This window comes from Metarhizium brunneum, chromosome 2, assembly GCF_013426205.1.
Source record: "Metarhizium brunneum chromosome 2, complete sequence".
Lineage (NCBI taxonomy): Eukaryota > Fungi > Ascomycota > Sordariomycetes > Hypocreales > Clavicipitaceae > Metarhizium > Metarhizium brunneum.
Genome location: NC_089423.1, coordinates 1,949,058 through 1,971,398, shown reverse-complemented (window position 1 = coordinate 1,971,398; position 22,341 = coordinate 1,949,058). Strand labels below are relative to the sequence as shown.

The 22,341-nt window shown below is 53.4% G+C and overlaps 7 protein-coding genes across 7 annotated transcripts; 3 read left to right on the top strand and 4 right to left on the bottom strand.

Annotated features, from left to right (window-relative positions):
• Window positions 1–603: 603 nt before the first annotated feature.
• Window positions 604–1,218, bottom strand: G6M90_00g035490 (uncharacterized protein; the record flags this gene model as incomplete). Its single annotated transcript, XM_014691458.1, has 1 exon — window positions 604–1,218. One exon carries the CDS (start codon window positions 1,216–1,218, stop codon window positions 604–606), a length of 615 nt encoding a protein of 204 aa, XP_014546944.1.
• Window positions 1,219–8,736: 7,518 nt separating this feature from the next.
• G6M90_00g035480 (uncharacterized protein) lies at window positions 8,737–9,876 on the top strand (the record flags this gene model as incomplete). The annotated part of the gene is made up of 1 exon (XM_014691457.1): window positions 8,737–9,876. The coding sequence occupies one exon, from the start codon at window positions 8,737–8,739 to the stop codon at window positions 9,874–9,876; it is 1,140 nt and encodes a 379-aa protein (XP_014546943.1).
• Window positions 9,877–10,646: 770 nt separating this feature from the next.
• On the bottom strand, window positions 10,647–11,051 carry G6M90_00g035470 (uncharacterized protein; the record flags this gene model as incomplete). The annotated part of the gene is made up of 1 exon (XM_014691456.1): window positions 10,647–11,051. One exon carries the CDS (start codon window positions 11,049–11,051, stop codon window positions 10,647–10,649), a length of 405 nt encoding a protein of 134 aa, XP_014546942.1.
• Window positions 11,052–13,550: 2,499 nt separating this feature from the next.
• G6M90_00g035460 (uncharacterized protein) lies at window positions 13,551–14,596 on the top strand (the record flags this gene model as incomplete). The annotated part of the gene is made up of 2 exons (XM_014691455.1): window positions 13,551–14,144; window positions 14,204–14,596. The coding sequence occupies 2 exons, from the start codon at window positions 13,551–13,553 to the stop codon at window positions 14,594–14,596; spliced, it is 987 nt and encodes a 328-aa protein (XP_014546941.1).
• Window positions 14,597–15,239: 643 nt separating this feature from the next.
• On the top strand, window positions 15,240–15,846 carry G6M90_00g035450 (uncharacterized protein; the record flags this gene model as incomplete). The annotated part of the gene is made up of 2 exons (XM_014691454.1): window positions 15,240–15,359; window positions 15,415–15,846. 2 exons carry the CDS (start codon window positions 15,240–15,242, stop codon window positions 15,844–15,846), a joined length of 552 nt encoding a protein of 183 aa, XP_014546940.1.
• A 465-nt stretch (window positions 15,847–16,311) lies between these two features.
• On the bottom strand, window positions 16,312–17,262 carry G6M90_00g035440 (uncharacterized protein; the record flags this gene model as incomplete). The annotated part of the gene is made up of 1 exon (XM_014691453.1): window positions 16,312–17,262. One exon carries the CDS (start codon window positions 17,260–17,262, stop codon window positions 16,312–16,314), a length of 951 nt encoding a protein of 316 aa, XP_014546939.1.
• Window positions 17,263–18,948: 1,686 nt separating this feature from the next.
• On the bottom strand, window positions 18,949–21,844 carry NIP1 (Eukaryotic translation initiation factor 3 subunit C; the record flags this gene model as incomplete). Its single annotated transcript, XM_014691452.1, has 3 exons — window positions 18,949–20,211; window positions 20,292–21,268; window positions 21,496–21,844. The coding sequence occupies 3 exons, from the start codon at window positions 21,842–21,844 to the stop codon at window positions 18,949–18,951; spliced, it is 2,589 nt and encodes an 862-aa protein (XP_014546938.1).
• Window positions 21,845–22,341: the final 497 nt, after the last annotated feature.

Here is a 22,341-nt window from a genome sequence, read left to right as displayed (position 1 = left end):
CACTGAAACTGACCTGTTTGGAAGTGACACTCGTCGTTTCTGCCCCGTCTTCAATACGTCGAGACTGGAGTGTAACGGGTGGTAGGTCACATGCTTGCTGCGGACACACGTCAACAACTCAACCACATCACCGCCATTTGATCACATGCACTTCAAGTACTGAAGTTGGGCTCACGGCATATACGGCACTCACATGCGCAAAAGGATGTGATCGAAAAGAAATGAAGAAAAAGAAAAAATGATGCCCAAAAGGGCAACGATCACACTGTGTTCACGTTGAAAATCATCGGGAATATCCCGTCTACCTAAAACGTCGGTACCCCAGACCATGCATTCTTATGCGCCCATAAAGCATCGCTACGATATGACCACCTCACCCCATGACATGATGGATAATATCAACGATAAAAAACAACGCCTCGCTTACAGTCATATCCTTAAAACAAAGCCGCTAACCCAGCAAAGCCATACATGCCCTCACGTCAACGCCGTTGCGTGGAACCGCTCATCCAAATCCGTAAATTTACTAACAGGAGGGGGTATTTCTGTGCGCCGTTGCATCCCAAACGTAATCGATACATGAAGAGAAAGCCCGAGGCGACCCTATCGCCGGGCTGTAATCCGGGAAAAGATGCGAGGGACGCTGCCCCTCCTGGGGGGTGACGAGCTCAGCGAGGCGTGTCCAGACACCGACGCGCCAGACAAAGTTGTCGCGCATGAATCCTCCGACGCCCGCCGCGACGATGATCTCCGCGAGCCGGGGAGCGAGTTTGAGGCCTCGGAGGCGGTGGCAGAGTTCCACGCGTTGGCCCGGGCGACCTCCTCCAGAGCAGCTCGGCGCTGGTCCGCGACGGATCGCAGGGCCTTCCAGAGCCCGCGGCCCAGCTCGTCCCACACGACGGGGGCTTTGAACAGCCGCCGGCAGGCAATTGTGCCCTCCTTCTCGTCCAAGAAGCCGTAGGACACGAGCCCGTCCATGGTCGGAACGGCGTCGTATACCACGGTGATCTGGCCCGTTTGATCGCGCCACTCGGAAGCCTCCAGGAACTCGATGATGTAGGTCCACGCCTCGGAGCGTGACTCCTCCTCGGCCTCCAGAAGGGCTCGTTGGCGTTGCTCCTGCTCGAGCAGGCGACGCTGCTTGCGCTTCTTGAGCGGCAGCTCGAAGAAGGTGGTGCTGTGTGATCGGATAGGGATGGGCGTAGCGGAAGCGGCCATTTTTGCTGTCTGCACCGCCGTCATGTCTGTCCAGGGTCGTCCTTTTCTCTCGGCCTCCTGGGCCTGTCTGATATATCGGAAGAAGACAGCTTTGATGTGCGTCCCCCAAATAGGGACCAGTTGCGGTGGGCTGGGGCTGTCTTTATACGCCGTGGTTGTCGCAGCGAATCCAGACGGGCGGCGTATGCTTCCGTTTGGGGACGGTCCAGTCCGTTGGATATTTCGTCGAAACCTTGCTCTCAGCCGTGTGGTGGTTTGCCTTTGGGCATACGGCGATGGTTCAACTTGGAGGAAACCCTGGCGCACAGGCAAGCAAACGACACAGCAGTTCTTTGTCCAGCGTCGGGTTCGAAACGGCGGATTCTCTCAGTGTGGTCGGCACGGGGGGGCGATGGATGGATATATTTATGTTTTTTTCTTCCCCCAGCCAGCACTTGGCCAAAGCTCGGCTTGGTATTCGTAGGGCTTAGTAGTAGATGTCTTGTTCCTGGTGGTTCGCCTTGTTCGCGGAATGGTGGCGGTCAGATGATGAAGCCGGTCTTTTTTTAGCAAAGACAAGTTTTGATTCCTCGCAGCGGGACAATGAATAAAGCGGATTGTTGCATTCACAGACAGTCGACAAGTCAACAATAGCAACGGCAAGTGTTTTCTACTGAAACAGCAAACCAGGGGTGTTGAGACTCGAGAGAGATGGCAGAGGGGAGGAATGGGCCGGTTTATTTGGGAGCCCGGCCAGCCAAGCCATCGGTATCGCATGGCCCTGCTTGTGAAAGTGCCGTCTGCCCTTTGAGTACGGAGTACGGAGTAGTACACAAGAGCTGCATCAAATGTTGTTGGTTGATCCGCGCAGCCGCAGCCGCCCCCAGGCCAGATGGCCCTTTCATCCTGGCCCATGCCAAGGTCATTCACCACATGCGCATCCACACACATCGCATCTCACCCATCTCCCGCATGCCGCCAATGTAACTATGCCCTCCCACCCCCGGGTTCTTGGGGGGGTGAGACGGGGTAGGGTGTGCGTGTGTGTGTGCGCGCGCTGGTGGCATGTGCCAGCGTTTCTTCCCGGCTGCCGGCTTTGGAGCTGCGCGGGACGGCGGAAGATTGACACGAGCTGGATTATCTGGGATGGTGATGAGATGGTCTGCCCTGGTGTGCTCTGCGCTGGGCCGGGTGGCGGGCGACGGCAGCGAGACATGACAAGTCTCCTCTTCCACAACGCCGCCAGGTCGAATGCCGCAAGACCAGCGTCAATGGCGGCGGCACGGCAGCACCATGCCGGGCATGCCATCAGCTCGGTCGGTCAGTGTCGAGTGAACGCCAGCTCAAGCTGCTCGGTACTACTTGAGGCGGAGCCGGCGGGCAGCAACAGGGACAGCAAAGCAACCAAGGAGCAAAGGGTCGATGCGAGAGGGCAAAGCTGTGGTGAGGGGGACGACTCACAACTCCCAACTCGCAACTCACGGCTCACGACGCCGCCTGGTAGGCTGTAGCCCTGCGGAGCGGCGGCTTCTGCCAGACGCACAGCACGCCCTGGTTGGTGCATCACATTTTGCTCGTTCGCCTTTTGCCCAGATGCGAATGTGAGAGCACGTCAGTCACCAACGGGGTGTTGAGGCTTGCATGAGCATGAGCATGAGCATGAGCAGAGCATGAGCATGAGCATGAGCAGAGCATGAGCATGAGCACGAGCACCAGCATGAGCATGAGCATGTTGGACGAGCAGGACCGGGTTTGCGCGGACCACTGGCTGACCGACGGCACCGGGTTCTTGACTCTGTCTCGGTCAGTGAGTTTGGCCTCGCGCAGCCAGTCACGTACGGCACCGCCCTGGAGGCGCCTGGCGGTGTTGGAGCGTGATTCCGATCGCATCGGCTTGGTGACGTGTGATGAGCCGTGTCAAGTCTGGGTATGGCTTTGTTGGCCGTCGGTCACAAAAAAAGACGGCGTTGGTGACGACCTTGACATTTGAACCAGACTGACTGCCTGTGTGATGAATGGTGGCTGTTCTCATTTCTGGTTGAGACTTGAAACACACAAAGACGGTTGCCTGTACGGGGTAAGGATGCATTCCGTCCTTGCGGCCTCGCAGTTTCATCACCGAGGTGCTTTATTTTTCTTTTGCCCAAATTCCATGTATGTGAACTCGGTAACTACGCACACTCGTGGAACACACGGGGGATGAGCTCGACTTGACGTGCAAACACGCACTCCCGTATCCGGTGGGCCAGCGGCCTTGTAATTATCATGATTATTATTCATCATTATTACAGAGTACGTATGTATTATTTTTTCTCACATCTTGTTACGCTCGTGTTTCCGCACCACACTCACCACCTCATCGCCCGGCACCCAACGGCCGACAGCAGAGACACGAAAAAAATCCAGCCATGGCAAGGTGTCTGGTCCTCTCACTGTTATACCAGCTCGAGGGTGTGCTTGCTTGTCACGGCCACCGACAGGTTGCATGGGGACGCGGAAGCACTCGTGGCATGTGGCCAGCCACAGCTCAGCTCTTGCGCAACAATGGCGCCGGCCAAGTCGGCAAAACGGTCATAAATAGCCTCCTCCTCGGCTGCTCGGGGGGATCCCTGACGACCTTTGTCTGTGTGTATGGAGAGCCAAGGGAGGAGGGTGTGTTGGGAAAAAAAAAAAAAAACCTAAACTCGCTCACCGGCGTTTGGCTCCGGATGACGAGGCAACATTGAACCGTTCTCAACCAAGGGGCAGACAGAGGCTCTCCCTGCAGCGCTTACACCCATCAAGCAGCTTTGTAGCAAAGTGGCCCTGCGCTCTGGGGAGTCCAGATGACGGCGGCAGAATGACCTGCTCGCTCCGGCAGGCAAGGACGAGGTGGCGGTTTGGCGCGCGATTTGGAAATATTACTGACCAGACATCAATCAATCAATGAACGGTGTGCCGGCCGGATTGCACTCCAGACGCGATGGCTTTCAACGTTTGGAGGCTCAACAGAGGGGGCTTTGTTTGTGGCATCGCCGCCTCGTCCGATCCCCCTGTGCCCGAGGGCGGGAGCCAACAAAAGCAAGGTGTTGGGTCAGTCAAGCTGCATGCATGTGTCGCTGAGATGCTGCGGAGAAACGTCGCAAGGCGAGAAAACCGGCGGGGCGCGCGCATGGCTTTGTCCGGATGCGATGCATACGTAGATGTTGTCGTTGGTATGAACGAACCGGCTTCTGACATTTCGAGGACGACGGATGGGCATCATTCACTCACTCGGCCAACTCGGCGAATTGTCATGTGCATGATTTCGCAGAACCAACATACATACATACGGAGTCCATACATACGAGGTCCGTATGTACTTTACATACCATTATGTTACTCCGTACTCCGTACATGTACATACGTACTCGGTCCACGTCTCCAGGCGGCTGGAGCGTGTGTCTAGACCAAAAGGAGACATGGCAAGCGACGGGGGCCATTGTTTTAGTTTACGGAGTACTACTAATACTACTACTATATGTGTACTACGTACTAGTATTGACGCATTCGAGTCAATTAATACCGAGTAAATTGTGTAGCATTTCCTGCACCGTATCTGCGGAGAAAGAGGATCGCGTCCCAAACGCCTCCGGCAGACCACAACACAATACCATGGCCCAGGTCCAGGGTCATAGTACGCGGCTCATTCCGTGGCCGCAGAAACAACTCGAGGCAACAAAACATTCCGGAGAACAGAGCACATGCGCCTCTGGAGGCAGACGGTAGCATCGCCGGACCCTTCCGCGGAACCTTAAAGGCAGCCGAGACATTGTACTCCGTCCTCCGTTTACGACGCGGAGCAATCTGGCCCGTGTGCCGCAGACCGCGATACGTAACGTGCTGAGTCTGCACCGTCCAAAATGCAAATCGACTCTTGGCAGCAGTACGTAGTAGCATACAAAGTTGGCTTGCGGAGGCTGGGCTAATCTGTATGTCAACCAGGTCGTGAATCCACACCGACAGCCGGACAGGTGGATATTCACAGTTCAACCGAGCTACGTATTACTACTCAATAGTTTCGACCCTTTGTGCTCCCAGTGCCCTTGTTGCAATTGACAGGTCTGGTTACTCCGTCTCCGTATTGTGGCGTCAACTGTGCGTCGCTCGCTCGCTCGCTCGCTCGTGGAGGCTGGCTTTCAGCGTTGACCCGTTTGGAGCAGCATCAACAACAACAACAAACAACAAGACACGGGGCTGAGACACTTTGTGCCCACGCAGACAAAAATGCTATTCTGGGCGCAGGGGTCTTGGCTTTGAAAACCGCGGCACAAAGAGGAATGAAAGCTGTCGTGACATGTCTGACATGCCAGCTCACTTTTAGAGTTTTGATTCCTGCAATTGACAACATGGAGGGACCACGGAGTACTAGTACAAAAGAAGGAAAAGAAAAAAAGAGAAAAAAAAGGATACATGCACACAAAAACAGTCGGCCCAGCGTCATCTCTGTGATGCCCGTGATGCCCTCACCCTGCCTCATCTCATCGGCCCCAGACAAGCTCAGACGTGCCAGCCCTACTCCCTACATACATATATCCGCTCCAGCCCAAAACCACCAGACCCCTGCCTCGCTTGTCCAGCAGGGCCAGACCGCCGTCCGACCCCGTCAATGTAACCATGGCTTTTTGGGGGGCCAGATCCAGCAGATCTTAGGGCTGGTGGCCTCACCTGCCGTGGCGCAAGCGGCTTGTGCCAGCTCTTGACGACGGATGAGTGAAAATGGGTCGACGGTATTACTCAGTGCTACTACTACGCCCAAGCGTCTTGCTCGCCGATACACGAGCCCGCCGGGACGGAGAGGGATCGAGGCGCGAATGGCGTGGGCTTTGGGTCAGAACACGGAGTCGTCCGTCCCGAGCAGTAGCAATTCGCTGCAAAGCACGCGGCGGGCGACAACTGTCGGAAGCGACAGCTCAACTCATTCCGTCAACTGGTACCTCTGCTGCAGAAGACGAGCCCAACACGGAGAGGCTGGCCGAGGCAATTGCCGACCACGACCACGACCACTGGCTGGTCTGGTCACACTCACCGCGGGCCATGCCGGGAATCCCCTGCCTCATCGAGCCGCCGCCATGCCCATCCATCTAGAGCAAACGTCGTCATCGTCTTGACTCTTGGCGGGTCGTGCTTCCTGGCTTACGAACATGGACGGCTTGATCCTTCGTGTACCCCGTACGTATGTACATAGCATCTGGTCAAGTGTCATGATGAGTCGTTCCGACTGTCTCAGAGGAGTCAGAAACGACTTGATCGGGGCACCTCGCTGACCTGTAAGATTGCCCGTTGACGTTGCAGCGCGACGCCCATCACCATCACATGAGGAAACTAACGCGGCAATCTCGCTTCTGGGCGAGGCGAAGAAATGTCTGGTGCTCTATGTGACTGACTGAGAGCCAAACTGGCATGCGGGGGCTCACCGCTCAAGCTGAAAAAGGGCAATTATTTATTTTTTATTGCTTTTTTTTTTTGTGTCCTTGCTGTCTTATCATTGGTATTTTGCCCAATCTGCGTGTAAGCGAATGTCTACATCGCATTGCAGACTGCCGTGGAATTACCGGATATAACCTGGCTAAATGAGCATGCTGATATAACGTCTCTAATGAATACGTTTCTTGGAGCATCAGTGTTTTATATTGCCTCCTCATCGTTTTGTCCTCACCGCTGTTTAGCCTTTACAGCGTCGCATTTTCTTCCTTCGGCCTGTTCTGTTGACCGACTACCTTTTATGCGTGGAAGCTCCCCTGACCCAGTCTGTAAGCAAAATTAACTTGATTGTAAACTGATTCTTAGCTCAATCCGTGTCTATGAAATAAAAGATTTGTCTCAAAGTTCATGAGCTAGTTGACTAGATAGGACGAGGTTCCAGCTTCTAGCTAGCTTGCAAACTTGTTCAACTAGAACCTTTTTGTTTACGTGATGCTGCTTGTTTGATTGAAGCCTACGAGGCTAGATGGCAAAATGGGGGGCTCATTGACAAAGATCTAACAATACGACTTTGTCCGCTTCAAGTTTCCTTGATTGCCACGTAAAACAATCCTCTGCTTCTTACGGAAGCTGGTCACATGCGCAACCTCCAGCGTTGACATTGCCGTTCGCAAAGGACATCGGACTATTAGGAAACGGCGACCAGATTGGGGCTTTGATATGCTGAAGCACAATACACAGTGGGAGACAGAGTATGTGACCAGATTAGGTGCCTGGCTATCACGCTCGATACCATATTATACTAAGCAGTATATCAGTGAATTGTTCTTGATGCGCAACAGTATTCGGGCCAAATTTACAGGTACAACAGTACATTTATTTGGTGTCTTGGACTCTTGAGATGCGCCAAATACCTGAAATCATGAGCAGTTGGAGTGCGCACATATATCACATCCACTCTTGGGCTGGATTTGCCCGGTCAAAAGCACGTCAAGAGTGAGGGGAGAATGCTGTGATGAAGGGAGCCAGTTTTAATGCACACGGACAAGTAAGGTCCATGCATCCCAATAAAAAAGAAATCGTTCACATACTCTTTGTTCTCAACTTGTGCAAAACCGCTTCAACATCGTCATGTGTTTCACTACTCGTCCTACACCAGTACACAACGGTGAACTTGATTGAACTCCTCACAAACATGAAAAATAATTCACAAATTATTGTCATGAATGAATGAAAAACCTTTACATGTGCAGGCTTTGTATGTGTCTTTGACGTTTGTCCGCTGTTGATTGGTGACAATGAGCCCGTGCATCTGCTCTCATCCGCTTTCAAGTCCATTCTTCTCCCATCATAAACACCACTGAAACCTGTCTGCGTAGTTTTCGCGCTGTGAAAGCACACAAGTTGTTGGGCACGTGGTAGTATGCGTATCAACATGGGCTCCTGCGTCCAGACTTGTCGAAACAAGACCACAATCCTATACCAACTCGACAACAGCACATGTGCCAAGAGACGGCAAATAACCTTCAACAGACTGTATCCATATCATTTTGAAGATTCTTTGGCAGCGTCGCTTACGGACGCTTCTCTTGGCAATGATGGATGTTGTCATCAAGATCCCACTTGTCGTCGTATTTATATACAGCTGGGATTATATAGCGCCGTATCTAACCCGCAGCGATTTCACGGCCAGCACATCTCCAGAAGGCGCAGTGGTCAGATTTTTCTCATGGACAGGGATATATTTGACAAAAGTCGTAAGCCAGAACACCAGCGACCTCGACAAACTTTCCGCAGACAGAGCGACTGACTTTTCGGCAGGTGGTGACGTTCCGACGACAGTTTTACCAAGATCTCCATGAATCAAGTAACGCAGTCAGGATCCATGAACCAAAAGATGAATCGCGCCCGGACGTAATCTCGGCAGACTCCAAGTCGCAACGCCTCCATCTCTCCATCCGACGGAGGACCTCTTCCCAGCCCAGCCGCCGTAAAGTTGATGAATTTGTGGCTCGCTCCAGGCTGGAAGAGTGCCTACAAGGCTCAAAATACTGCCTTCCCGTAGCCGCGTGTTTTGAGCCCCGAGCAGCAACGCCCATGGATCGCATCCAGAGCGACAACAGCCGGGTCTCGTCAAAGTGCGAACGCTCCAAGGAGTGCCTGCGAGAACAACAAAGACTCGAGAAACCTCAGAAAATAGAGGCTCCTGAGAATAATGGACATGACCAGTTCTGGCGTCAAAAAAACCACCAAGATAAAGTTAGCGATCATCACATAAATGCCTGTCCTCCAGTTAAAGCGCAACGGCGTATCCAGGGCACAACTGACCTCGGAAACCTAGCAAACTCCGGAAAGCAGCTCGAACTACAAAGCCTCAAGAAACCTCCTCAGCAAATGGAGGCTCCTGAAAATAATATACATGACCGGTTCTGTCTTCAGAAACAGCACCAAGATAATGTCAGCCATCATCACATACATGCGCGTCCTCCGGCTAAAGCGCAGCCGCGTATCTGGGGCACAGCTGAACTCCAGAACCTAGAAAACTCCAAACAGCAGCTCCAACTAGCTGATATTAAAAGGAGCAACACATTTCGTCAGCTCTGGGAAAACCTCAAAGAGCTACTTCCACCTCGGCACACAAGGGGCCAGTCAAGAGAAAAGTTCGTCCAGGACCTGGCCGGCTTCGAGAAAGAGTTTGGCCAGGAAGGAAAAAGGTTAAAAATCGCCTTGCATAGACTCGAGGCGAAACAGTTTGATAACAAGGAATCACTGGCCCGTGAACAGGACAAGTTTGCCAAAGAATTGAAACACCATGTCAATACTCTGGACAAGTTTCGCGAGTGGCTGCGTGGCGTCTATTCGGAGAACAAATCCCACCGTGAGAATTTGCAGAAGCAGCGGCTCCAGGAGACCTTGCGGAAGCAGCAACTCCAGGAGGCCTTGGAGAAGCGGCGCCTCCAAGAGATCCTGGAGGAGAAACTCCTCCAGGGGAATTTACAGAATAAACTACGCCAGGAGGATTTGCGAAAAGAGGTGCTCGAGGAGAATTTGCGGAGGAAGCTACTCCAGGGGAATCTGTGGAATAGACCACGACAGGAGCATCAGACAAGCATGGGGCAACATGGACGGGAGCATCAGAAAACGCGGGAAGCTGACCAGCAGCCTGTGCAACTGAAATCGGCTCTCAAGCGGACAAACGCGAGGACATACGGGAACGATCCTGTGGGCAGAGTTTAAAATGGACATGCGAGGATGGCGGGCATGGAGAGAGATACAAAAGCCACGACGAAAGCGGCGGGAACGCGTCGCAAAGTCTACTGGGAACTCCCAATGAAAGACGAATAAACCTAAGAATTGGCAGGGTTAATCATATGACTAGGCAGTTTCAGGGGTTCACCTAATCGCCATAAGAGAGGTGTGTCTATGATAAGGCTCGGCAGTCTGTATTGCTTCAGACTTTGGTCGAACCTTTACATACTTGGCTTCATCAAAAGATGTCGCAGCACAGTTCTCCTGGCCGCAGATCGAGAACTATTACGGTTGAAGACGATTTAAAGAATGGCATGGGCAAAAAGACAGCTTGTTAGCCACGGCTGTTTGATGGACCGGCGCAGGAGATGGCTAAATCTTAAAACTGCCATGTCGGGAAAAAAAAGAGGAGCAATTTGGACCAAGAACATTATTCTGAGCCTTGCAGTCTAGTAGTATATAATGAAGATTGTTTGGGGCTACCTAAAGGAACAGTTTCATTCAGGGTTCGTTAAGTTGACCCGTCACTGTGATTCATAGAAGAAGAGAATAATTCGTGGTCCAAGGACCTGCCTTGGAAGAAAAAAAGCCCCAGAATTTACAATAACACATGTGCATGCAAGCTCGCACATTTCCGACTCCCCCATGTTCCTGGAAACTAAAAGCCCAATTCATGACCCATCCTTCGTTAAACAACCGCTCGACTTCCCTCGCACTTGTAATGTATGCTTACATGGCCATGATAATCGTCTGTCACCCTATGACTTTGAAATCCGCCAGTTTACATCTCCCTTGCTGCCTACTGCAGTGGCACACTTGACATTGCCGGTAACTCCCAAGCTTGTACCCTTAGAAAACTCCTTGAGACTCGTTTCCAAGAGCGTTTTGATGTCCCTGTCGCCAATAGTGAAAGGTCCCAGGCAAGGATCGGCCGGCTTGACTCCAAGCGTACAGTCTGTCGTCTGCAGAATTGGCGTGAATCCGGTAGCATCCAAGTCGCCGAGTCTGAAGGTGCCGTTTTCTGAGGTCCAGGAGCTGTAGAGGCTTGCACATTCTTTCCATTTTGCGGGATCAGTGTTTGTGGATTCAGAAAATGTTGATGGGTCGCATGTAGATTGCGTGTGGTTCGCAGGGTGCCAGGAGATGCCTGTCGAGTTGGCCATGATAGGGACCGCCGAGATAGCCCAACCCAAGGTGACGAAGTAAAGGGTCACGACCAGCAAATATTGGCTGGATATCATCTTGCAAAGTTGCCGAATTCAGACAAACCAGATCAGGAACGTTTTTGAAGAAATAGCCCGCTGCGTCTGAGTGTGTGACGTTTGGTAGAAGCGCTCACTCCGTCGCACAGAGAGACTGTAGAAGTTAGTCGATGTTTTTTTCCCCAGAACTCCTTGCGGCGCAGACAAGGTCAACAAAGCGGAAACCAATTCTGAGTCGTACAAACTATGAGGCATGCACACAAGAGAAGTCGAAACTTCTAGGGACAGTGAGCCACCATTTGTCTGTCATTCATATGCAGACAGGACCTAGGGAGCAAGCGCAGTGGAATTCGAGAGGGCGCTTTTGGGACGACGGAAACGCTGGATGATTGCCGCACTCACGGCGCAACATTCAAGATGAAGTGGTTTTGTCAATGCGTGTGGGCAGGCGTAATATTTGAAGGGCCAAGGGCCAGGAGAGCACAGGAGAGCGCAGGCCAAATCAGCTCACGCCAACTCGCGCCAGCGCGCCTTCCTTCCTGTGATAGGGGATTCGGAGGAAACAGATCTCAATCGGGAAGGAGCGTTCGGAGAGGAGACTCCCATCGCCGCAGATGTGAGCGTGAGAATGTGGCAAGCATCCCGCCTCTTTTTGTTCTTGTGTTAGCAGTTCGCATCCATAATTTCGTCAGATCATCGCAAGGATCAAGATTTGCTCATCCAGTGGGGTTGTGCTCCGTATTTGACAACCAAATAGCTACAGACTACAAACACCCGTCAGGACATTGACAGGACCTGATGGGGGGTTGCAAATCTGCTACATTTTATGCACTTTCAAGGCCGAATACCTAGTACCTAGGTAAGCATGTGGCTTCACCAACGAGGCAGTGTGGTAGCTGTATTATTCGCTAGCCTTCATGGGCCAGCCATTTTGCATCTAATAATCTTGCCAGCGAAGGCGACGGTACATGAGCCAATTGATACAAATTCACAATGATACAAACCGGACAGACGGAGAGAAAGAGAGAGGGACAAGTCGGTTTGGACGCACTGGGCCCAAGGAGGTCGGAAACTGACAAGGTTCAATGTTGTTTGTGGAGATTGCTATATTATGCGGTTTGGGGCGCAGTCAAGGACCAAAAGGTCCAGATATCCCTCTGGCCAATTTCAACACATCTTGAATAACGCGGGCCGATACTAACTAATACCAGTGACCTCTTGAAGAGAATGCTCTTGAAGCCGGCTGAAAAGTCTTGCTTCAACCTACTCCGCACTGCACAGACATGCTGGCCGGGTCACGCCATGAGTGTTCAGCCTGCCTCGATGCCCACCACATCGCCCGCTCATAGCTTCACAGCAGACGATAAATAATACATACATACATAGCTTCACGGCACTTGTTGGTTAGCTGACAAGACACCTCAATGCTGCCATCGCATCACAGCCCGTACCAGCTTTCCCCCCCGCACACCGCTCATGTTTAGAGACGACGGAAACTTCAACGATGAATGGTACATTGCCTCTTTAGGTTTTGTAGCTACCTCGCCTCAGGTACTTAACACAATGGATACATGCCGGCACCCGTTTGCCTAGCCGCAGGCTTCTGCATATGCCAAGAAACAGCCCGCACCTTTGTCTGCGAAACCCGATCTAGATGTCTGCTGGCTGGTATGACGACATTGTGGGTATGGGGGGACGTTCGGCACCCTTCATGACAGCATCTAGGTTGTTAAGCCGCTGCTTTTCGGGGCGCGAAGAGGCCGAGAGTGTGTCCGAAAATGAGTGATTACAAGTTCAAGCTGAAGAGGAGCCGAGGAGCCGACGGCTCCCTGATAGAACTGTTGTGTGTGGTCCGTGCTTTGACAAGCGTGTGTTGCTTTGCCAAGTTAAAGTTGCAGAAAGACTTGAGTTTGGATAGAGGTCATGACTGTGAAATGACGGATGAACTGCGAGGAGAAGCAACCAATGCCCGGCAGCTTTTTCGGCTTGAAAACAAGACACCACTACCCGGGGTTGCCAATTGGTAATGCCCTCTTTTTGAACCAAGGACTGATTTCATTAGAGTGTGGCCCGCCGTCCCCAGCTTGTTGGGCGGAACGCATTGCGCCGGTGCCGGCAAGAGCTCCGTGATCTGTGAGGTTTGGCTGCTCTCCGTTTTTTTTCGTCAACGCTGTGGAGAGACGACTTCGCCCGTTGGGCGCTTGTCCATCGACCCGGTGCTAAAAGAGAATGTGCCGACATGGTATATAATCATGAATGGAAGGAAGAGGGCGATCGAAGCGGGGATGTGAACAAGACAATGGACAGATATAGTCTCGTCGTCTTTGGCTCCTCGCAACCCTGCCTTGACAACTGCAACTATATACACGAAGCTCCAGCTAGGATTGACGACCCCCAGGCTCCGTATACTCGGACGTAGCCATCATACCTTCTTCAACGAGACAAGTGAGATACTCAGCCATGGCCATGGACAAGCTCCACGATCACCTAAGCAACACGAGCACCATCAAGAAGCTAGTCGGGCGTCTTCGCGGAAATAGTGTTAGTACGCCAAGCACAACGCAGAGAGACGACGGCTATACATCCAGTTCGTCGCGAGCGCCCTCATTTCGCATTCGTACGCCTCAGATATCTAGGTCACCGGATTCACACTGCAGTTCATCGACGAAGAAACGAGGCAAAAACGGCCACTGTGCGCGAGATGCTCAACTTGCCTTGGAATTATGGAATGACGCATACGACGCCTTACGAGATGATCCTAGTTGCACCGGCTTGGTGATTGCGTACGAGAATATTATATCGCAAGAGCTGCCAGATCATCTAAAAATGGGCGGCCTCAACTCGTCATTCCACGGCAAACCGGCGGATCAGCGATTAGAGTTGCTCACAGCCATAACTGCAGCCGGGCTTGAGAAGGGTAGAAGCTCCAAAAATTCTCAGGCCGAAAACTCTGCGAAGGTGGTACTAGATGCGGTGAGAGACCGAGTCGCCTCGGTAGTGGCAGAATATCACGCTGCATCGGTGGCTTGGGCAGGTTTTTGCACACTGACCCCGGTGAGTATCAGGCGGAATTCAAAATGCGTCCTATATGTGTACTAATAAATCCAATTCAGCTTTTACTGGATCCAATAGTCAACCAGAAAGATTTCAGAAAGGGCCTGGTGCACGTTGTAGGTCGCATATCGTGGTATATGCATCTGGCACAGTTGCTGCGGGCCAATTCATGGGGGGCAGAGCACCAATTCCGAGAACAGCAGTACGCAGTCAGAGAGAGGCTGGTCAACCTGTACCAAAAAGTACTCGAGCTCGAGATGAATTGCGTCTGTGCTACGGCGAGTGCTTGGAACACAGCTGCCAAGAATGTAGTCGGCTGGAACACGCTGGACAAAGTGGTGAAGAATCTTCTGGACATGGACGCGCAAGTTGTTGAGATTGTTGAGAAGCACTGCGCAGAGAGAACTCGGGAGACTCTGTTGCAAAAGTATCTAGATCTGGACATGCCTTAGACGGCGGGAGGTGAGGTTATCGTAGAGTCTACAACCGCACAGCCAATGCAGATAGCGCAAGTAGTGGGTTGAGTCTAATTTTCCCGGCTATTTTTGATGATAGATAGGCATGGAGTAGAAATGAGTCGAGATGGGAGGGGATGATATCCGTAGTCAGCAATCACTAAAATCTCTTGCCGCGCGGCATCCCCGCAGTCAATGTTAGTGTATCACGCCAACTTGGCATTGAATCTACCACCCGAATCCGTTGCATTCCACGCTTGGGTGCAGAGGTGAATACTAATTGAAATGTGACCTGCTACCGCTTTGGCCCTCCCCGCGCGGCTCGAACCAGCCAGAAAGTTCAATTGATGCATCTACATAGTTATGTTGCTTACAATTCCCTTGGTCAGCAACAACGGAGCCAATCATGTATCCAACAGCACGTACTACTTGAGAGTCTGAAGAATTCCATCGTTGTATCTCGGACATATATGCCCAGGTATACACAAGGTGCGACAATAAAGGGATGGCCCTGCGCTTTACATGGAGCAGGATAAATGCCACGACCAGAAAGGCAGCATATCTAAAGTTTCCGCCGTTTCCGTCTGCAACCCCAACACCAAGAGCATCGGGAGCGAATCTCACCACCTGGAGCTTCACCATGGCAGGCGACGAAGCTGCAACAAGTGACGCTGCGGCAGCCCAGACGAGGGCCTTGCCGCCGTTGACGGACCATGACTTCAAGATATACAACCGCATGGCGGATCGGATGGAACAATTTGTACGCTGGCCTCACTAGCAGAACCACATGATACCATACTAATCTCGTATCGCAGCACAACTACTTCCGCCAGACTTGGACGCTCCTCTGGACAGCAGCGACCACCTCCCGGCGCCCGCAGAACCTCACCCAGAAGCAATTCCTCCAAGAGGCCATCTCCTTTGCTCGCCACCTCTCGGCACATCACGGCATTGAAGAAGCGCATGTATTCCCGCTTCTCGCGACCCGCATGCCCGAGTTTGACGCCAGGAGAGGGAGCTTGGTGAAGCAGCACGAGCAGATCCACAAGGGGCTTCAGGAATTCGAGAGGTACGTGAAGGAGTGTCATGCGGGGAGGGACGAGTTCGAAATGGGCGTGTTGAAGGAAAAGATGGAAGGGTGGGGAGGCGTGCTGTGGGAGCATCTGGATGACGAGGTCAGGATGCTGGGCGCGGAGAGGATGAGGGCCGTCTGGAGCAAGGAGGAGATGATGAGGATGCCCATGTGATTATTCACATCGGGATGGGCATCTGACCCCCCGGTACGACATATCCAAGACGCGTCTGGTTGTGGCGGACATGTAGTTGCAACATTTGGCAACGGAGCCAGCCAGCCACCATATCCTTTTTGCATAAGAGCACGAGATTCGGCCAATTTTTTTCTTTCTTCTTTGTTCGTCTCTAGTAAATAAGTACTTGAAGGGGGCAGTTGTCTCGTCGCCCACGACCCAGAATATTATTTATACACACGCCATGTGCCCAAGTCAAGCAGCCGTGCCGCCAACATGAGCAAGATCAGATCTCAAGTTCCCCGAGTCTATACGATCTAGACCCCGTCGCACAAAAAAAAAGGGGGACAATAGAAAGCAAAACCCAGCACAGTAGAGACTGTCGTTGTCTCGAAGCAACTTTGATACGCCCATCCCTTTTCCTTTTCGTCATATATCCGCCCCGTCCCGTCCGTCCGTCCCCGACTACGCCGTCGACCGCCACAAGTCCACCATGGCACCCGAAGCCGGGTAAAAGGCCAGCAGCGAAACTGCCATGTCCGGCAAGAAGCCGCCCGTCGTCGAGCCCCAGTGAACCGTCAGCGGCGCCCAGGCCAGGTTTCTGTAAAAGCTCTTGTCCCAGGCGGCCGCCCACTCGGCGTCCCTGACCGTCCTGCGGCCTCGCTCAACCAGCAAGCGGGCGCCCTCCATGGCGACGTACAGCCCCCAGGCGCGGACGCTCAGCAGACCCAGGCGGCCCTGGGTGGCGGGCGCAAACGGCAGCACCTTCTTGCTCGACAGGAAGGCCACGTTCTCGGACGCCTGGTAGACGATGAGCGAGGCGACCTGGGCGTAGGCGACGAGCGTGTCGAAGAGGGCCTCGGACGCGTCCTCGGCCGAGGAGTGGTCGAGCTTGTTTTTCTCGTTGCTGCTGCTGCTGGCGGCGCGCGACTTGAGCACCAGCCTCTTGGCGGCAAAGTAGAGCCCCAGCAGGCCCCAGAGGCGGCCCATGGTGCGGGTTTCGCTAATCATGGCGGCGAGGGCCTTGAAGCGGCCGCCGAGCTGGAGGGCGAGGGCCGCGAGCGAGGGCCGCGGCGCGGTCGAGGACATGACGACGGTCGTCGCGGGCGGCAGCTTGAAGGCCAGGGCGACGAGGCGGCGCGCCGACTGTCTGATGGCGGCGCCGGCGGCGGCCTCGAGCACGGAGCCCGTCAGCCGGGAGGCGTAGCAGGCGAAGAGGAGGACCGTCTCGGCGCCCGACCGCGTCTGCATGCACCGGAAGAGGTGGGCGAGCAGGGCATCGGCGCGAGACGGCGCGGCCGCGAGCACCGCCGTGATGGGCGCCTTCCGGTTCGACGGCGGGGGCAGCGAGGGCGGAACGGCGGCGTCGACGCTCGTGTCGACGCCCGAGGAGGAGGGCTTGTCGGCGGCGCTCATGGTATGTCGAGGTGCGTGAGGTGCGCGAGGTGCTCGAGGTGCTCGAGGTGCGGGGGAGTGAGGTGAGGGATATCGGCTCGCTCGCCGGTCGCAGTGACGGATGTCGACGCAGGTGGGCAGCCGCGATGAGGGACCTTGTCGGATCGAGCCTCGGAAGAGCCGAGTTCAAATACTGCCGCAAGACGTCCGCACGGGAGCTGGCCGCTGCAGAATGGCACAAATAAAAGGGGCACGTCCGCGACAGCCACCCGCTGGGAATTGTTGAGCGCTTGTATCGCTTGTGTGACGCGATGCGGCGGTGTCCGGGGTCGAGCTGAATTCCCATGCAGCTTGCGTCTGGGCAACAGCAGCTTGTGGAGGCCGGCTTCTCCTTGTGAGTGCCTTGTTCAGAAATAGTACTCGACCATTGATTGATCCATCACGGCAAGGAGCTGGCGGCGGTGCCTCGGCACTCAATTGCATGCGGCTACTACGCTGCAGACGCCATCGGCCGGCTAATGTGACGGCGAGGCGTGGCCAGGCCCCAGGTTGCCTCGGGGTCCCTTTCGAGGGCGGCACGAGAAGAGCACCACGTCCTGGAGCTGTTGGGGCACATGAATGAAGCTGGAGTGCTGCGGTCGGTGCGACCATGTCCATCTCCCATCCCCGCCGAGTCCTAGCCCGTCCACTCTGGCCTCTCAAAGCAGAGTTGGGAGAACCGAGTGTTCTGTAACCCTAACCCTAACCCTAAAACACGCCAGACATCTCCATGAGGGGATGGAAACAAGCCTCCAGTGACCCCTCCTTGCAAAATCTTCCTACTGTACCTGAGTGCTCCGCAGTCCCTCTGAACTAGCGGTGGCCCGCGCCGTACTCCATCTTCATGTCGATCCATGTCGACACTAGAAACGAGCATAAGCAAGGGGGATCAGTAGCATACTTGCGTTTTTCAAGTCGAACTGTGCCGTTCGCCATCCGCTTCAAACTAGCAGCATCGTCACAAAACGCAATCAAACAAAAGAAATGATTAGAATTTTCCAAACGTTCCCCGAGGAGCTCTTCCAAGTAAATAACGGCCTATCAACAGCATCTTGTTTCCCAAATATTCAAGGCTAACGACACAATCGTCTTCGCTATAAGAAGAAAGTTCCTGCTATTTTCTCCTTTTCTTCACATCAACACAACTTGGGCAAACTTTGTACCAACTACAGCGTTTAGGAGCCCCTGTGCCCGACGGCCATGGACTTTGGCCATTTTTTCCGCGTTGCAATACTGGCTTCACCCGCAAGAGAATGGAACCGGATCGTCTGTGAAACTTGTAAACATATTCATGTATTGAAGTCGCTGGACTCATTTCTAACATAATCCTTCCCCTCTCCTCTTTGGGTCCCCTCCATGGCAACCTATGAGATAAAAGGAGAGAAGAAGACGAGACTTCACTACATACTCTCCGATGAATTTTTTTGATGCAAATCGTACATTTTGACCGCACGTTTCGTTTCATCCGTCTCATCCGTCGCATCCATCAAGTCCCGCCCCATTCCGTGCACGGCAGTTAGGACAAACAAAAGAAAAAAATGGCCACAAATAGTCTTTAATATCTTCCCGTGTGCCGTAAGCAGCGCGAAATATGTGCGCCTACGCCCCGAATACCAAGTTTGTTTAAATGCGCATCTCCCCAACACTGAAACGTCAGTGGCTTCTTGCTCAACCCCGAACAGCAGCTCCCAAAGCACCACCAGTGAACTGAGTACCGCCAGCTTGCCTCTGAGTGTGGCCACCGGTGCGGGCACCGCCGCGTCCTCCTCGTTGGCCGCCCCGTTGGCCACCGCGGCCTCGGCCCCCTTGCCGCTCGAAGGCGTTGGATGTGCCTTGGGTCCGCTGTTCCAGAGTTCGCTCGTTGGTCTCGATGAGCGCGCTGGCCTTGTCTGACAGTGTGAGAGCCAAGGACTGCAGGCGGCTAAGCTCGACGCCCTTGCGGAAGATGACGTTGTTGGTGACCTGGTCGAGAGAAGCGGCCAACTCCTCGTGGCTGATCATTTTGCTGACAATGGCGGCGACCTTGGCAATGTCCAGCTCAAACATGGCGCTTACAGTGTCGAGAGCGAGAGTGTCATAGAAGGGGGCGTATGTGAACAGGTAGGTGCGGAGGCCTTCTTCCTGGATCTGCTTGGAAAGCATAGTCTTGATATCCTCGGCATTGGGCATCAGCTCCCAAATCTTGATGCTGTGGATGAAAGTCGTTGACTTCTTCCACTCGCCAGCAGCAAGAGCCTTGGAGGCCTGCATGACGTGGTCTCTCGTGTTCTCAGGAGGGCCGGTGAAAATTTGTCTCTCGTGGTACTCGAGCATGCGTCTGTAGGTCTTGCTGATGACACGCTTCTTGACGTCAGGTGAAGATCCCGTCTGGGCTAGCAGGGGGATCTCCAGAAGCATGCTGCAGGTCAAGTACACACACTCGAGGAGTTCGAGGTTAATGTGCATGTGGAACGGTAGCTGGCGCTGCTTCTCTAGGCGCTCCTGTTCAGGCGACACCTGGCTGTATCTCTGCATCATTACACCTTGAGCGAGCAGCTCCTTCTGGCGACCGCTGCCACAAATCTCCTGAAGGGTGTTCTGGGCGTCATAAACGAGTCCTTTGCGGAAGGCGCAAAGACCAACCTGGACCAGAGTTCGGTTGTAAAGGATCTGGGTTAGGACATCGAAGTTGGGAATGGTGTCCTGCAAGTGGGACATGAGCATCATGTCGCGGGCATTGTAGTACTCGCCATGCAGTGCGAGGAAGTAGACCTGGCATAACATGGCTCGGGCTCGGATGATGCCGTCACTGTTGCTGAACAGGTAGTTGCAAAGAACGATGACCAAATTGTTGGCGTCACTGGACTGGCTGCGGGGGGTGATGACAGAGTCGACCTTGTCACCAGCAGCCTTCCAGCAGTTCTCCTCGAATGTCTTGATGACTTGGGCAGGCTGCAGATGTGTTGATGCGTTAGTTTTCATAACAAGAGAATAAGAAAAAGAGGCTGGATCCTGAAGAAACTATGACTGACCTTGAAGTAGACATGCTCCAGTCGTCTCATGACGATTCTATTCACGCTGTCTTGAGGGATCTCGAGGGCAGGATCCTTGCGCAAGTACTCATAGTACAGTTGGCCGCGGACGATGATGTTGTACAGGGCACCCTCATCTTGGAGACGTTCAATGTACTCAGAAGTATGAGGATCAATGCTTTGAAGGGATCGGACGAGCTCATCATCCAGTCTCTCAACATACGAGACGACACTACCAGCAACCTTGATGTATTTCTCGCCAGGCTGAAGAGCAGGGGCCTTCTCATCATCATCCCACTCCTCAACATTCTCAACAACGACATAGTCCTTGTTGTTCTCAAGAACAGTTATAAGAGTGGAAAGCTCCTTTTCTGCAGCTTTCCAGTGTTCCAAAGGCATCACATTGGATGTACCAGCGCTTAGATCGAATCTGGCGGAAACGATAGCCAGCAGAACACGGATCTGCTGGTAGGGAGTGTTAGCAATCTCGCCGAGCTTCTCCATCACCTTGATCTGCTCAACGCGATCGGTGTTCTTCTTTCCACGAGTTTCCATGACGCCACGCAGGTGTTTGAAGATACTCTCTGGGGTATACTGGAGAGTACGACCACCCTTGCCAACGGTAGCAAAGCCATCGTCGCCAAGCTCTTCGGGTTGCGCGGTCTCCTCCTGAAATCTGGCAACTTTCTTTGGCTTGACCGGCTCAGGTTCCTCATCTTCAGACTCCATGAAGCCATCCTTGTCTTCTCTGTAAGCATTCACTTCAGTCTGGTACTCCTTGCTGGCCTTCTTGATCTTTTGCTTGACGGCATTCAGGTTACGGGCCTGGATGGCGTTCATCTTCTTGGGTGTAACTTTTGCCTTGGCCAAAGCCTCGTTCATGAAATCCTCCAACTCGGCGACGATTCGGATATAAGGCTTCGGTGTCTTGCCGCCATCTTGCAGGCGGACAACCTGTCTGCTGAGTTTGTCGAATTCTGTTTACGAGACCAATATGTTAATGACACAATAATCGTTCAATATTCTTCTTCTTCTTTCCTTCCCTGTTCTTTCAGGCTGGCCATGGTGTTGACAGCACTTGCAGAATTCAAATGGCGGCTCCCAATTTTCTTCTGCTGAAACAATATAAAGAGGGGGGAAGGGAGGAAAAGATACAGCAAAAGGGAGGGGGGGCAACGGTTTTAAAGACAACACTTCTACGTACCAGCAGAAATCAATGTCCAGTCACCGTTCTTCTGGCCGTTCTCAATCTGCTTGATGGAGGCGTCAAGTTCGTCGCGCTGTTTGTCCTTGGCACTCTTCACTTTGGCTCGGACTTCCTCCTCTTCACTCTCGCTATCTGAAGCGGCATCCCTCAAGAAACGGTTGGCACCACCGGCTTCGTCATCGCTGGAGGTCTCCTCGTCACTCATATCAGAGTCGTCCATGTCGTCAGAACCTTCGGAATCATTCTGGCCGAGCTCCTGCTCCTGCTCCTCCTCGGAGTAGAGCTCTTCCTCATCAGAGGAGCTGTCACTGGAGCTGTCCTCTCCACCACGGAAAAATCGAGACATGGCGGGCTAATATTTCTCTTGGCGCTATTCCTCGGTGGATGTTTTCGCCTCGGGACGATCGAGGGTTGAAATACGGATTCGTCGCGAGGTGCGATGCGCGGGGTTGGGAATCGAGCCTGGCTCGTGAGGGTCGAAAATTGATGATTTTTGGTGGGAGGTGGGGCGCCCAACTTGGGGCTTAGCGAAGACTCAGCGTCAAAGACATATGCAAAGTGGTTACAGTTCACAGTGTGCAGCTGCACAGTCCAAATCCGCCCCCCGTCCTTGTGTCACACTGTCGCTCCCATTTCTGTGCCCGGGAAATTTTGTGTGTGCTTATGTCAGCGACCGGCGGTTTAGTTTTTCCTGGCCAGCGGCGATGGTTGCTGTCTGGTGCTGCCCACTGTGGCCGCCATGGCTTGCACATGTTGCGCTGAGTGGCCCGCTGGCCGACCACTAGACGGCGAGCTATTAGCCGTTTTTGCCCCCTCGGGCCACACACGTCTGGAAGAGTTTGG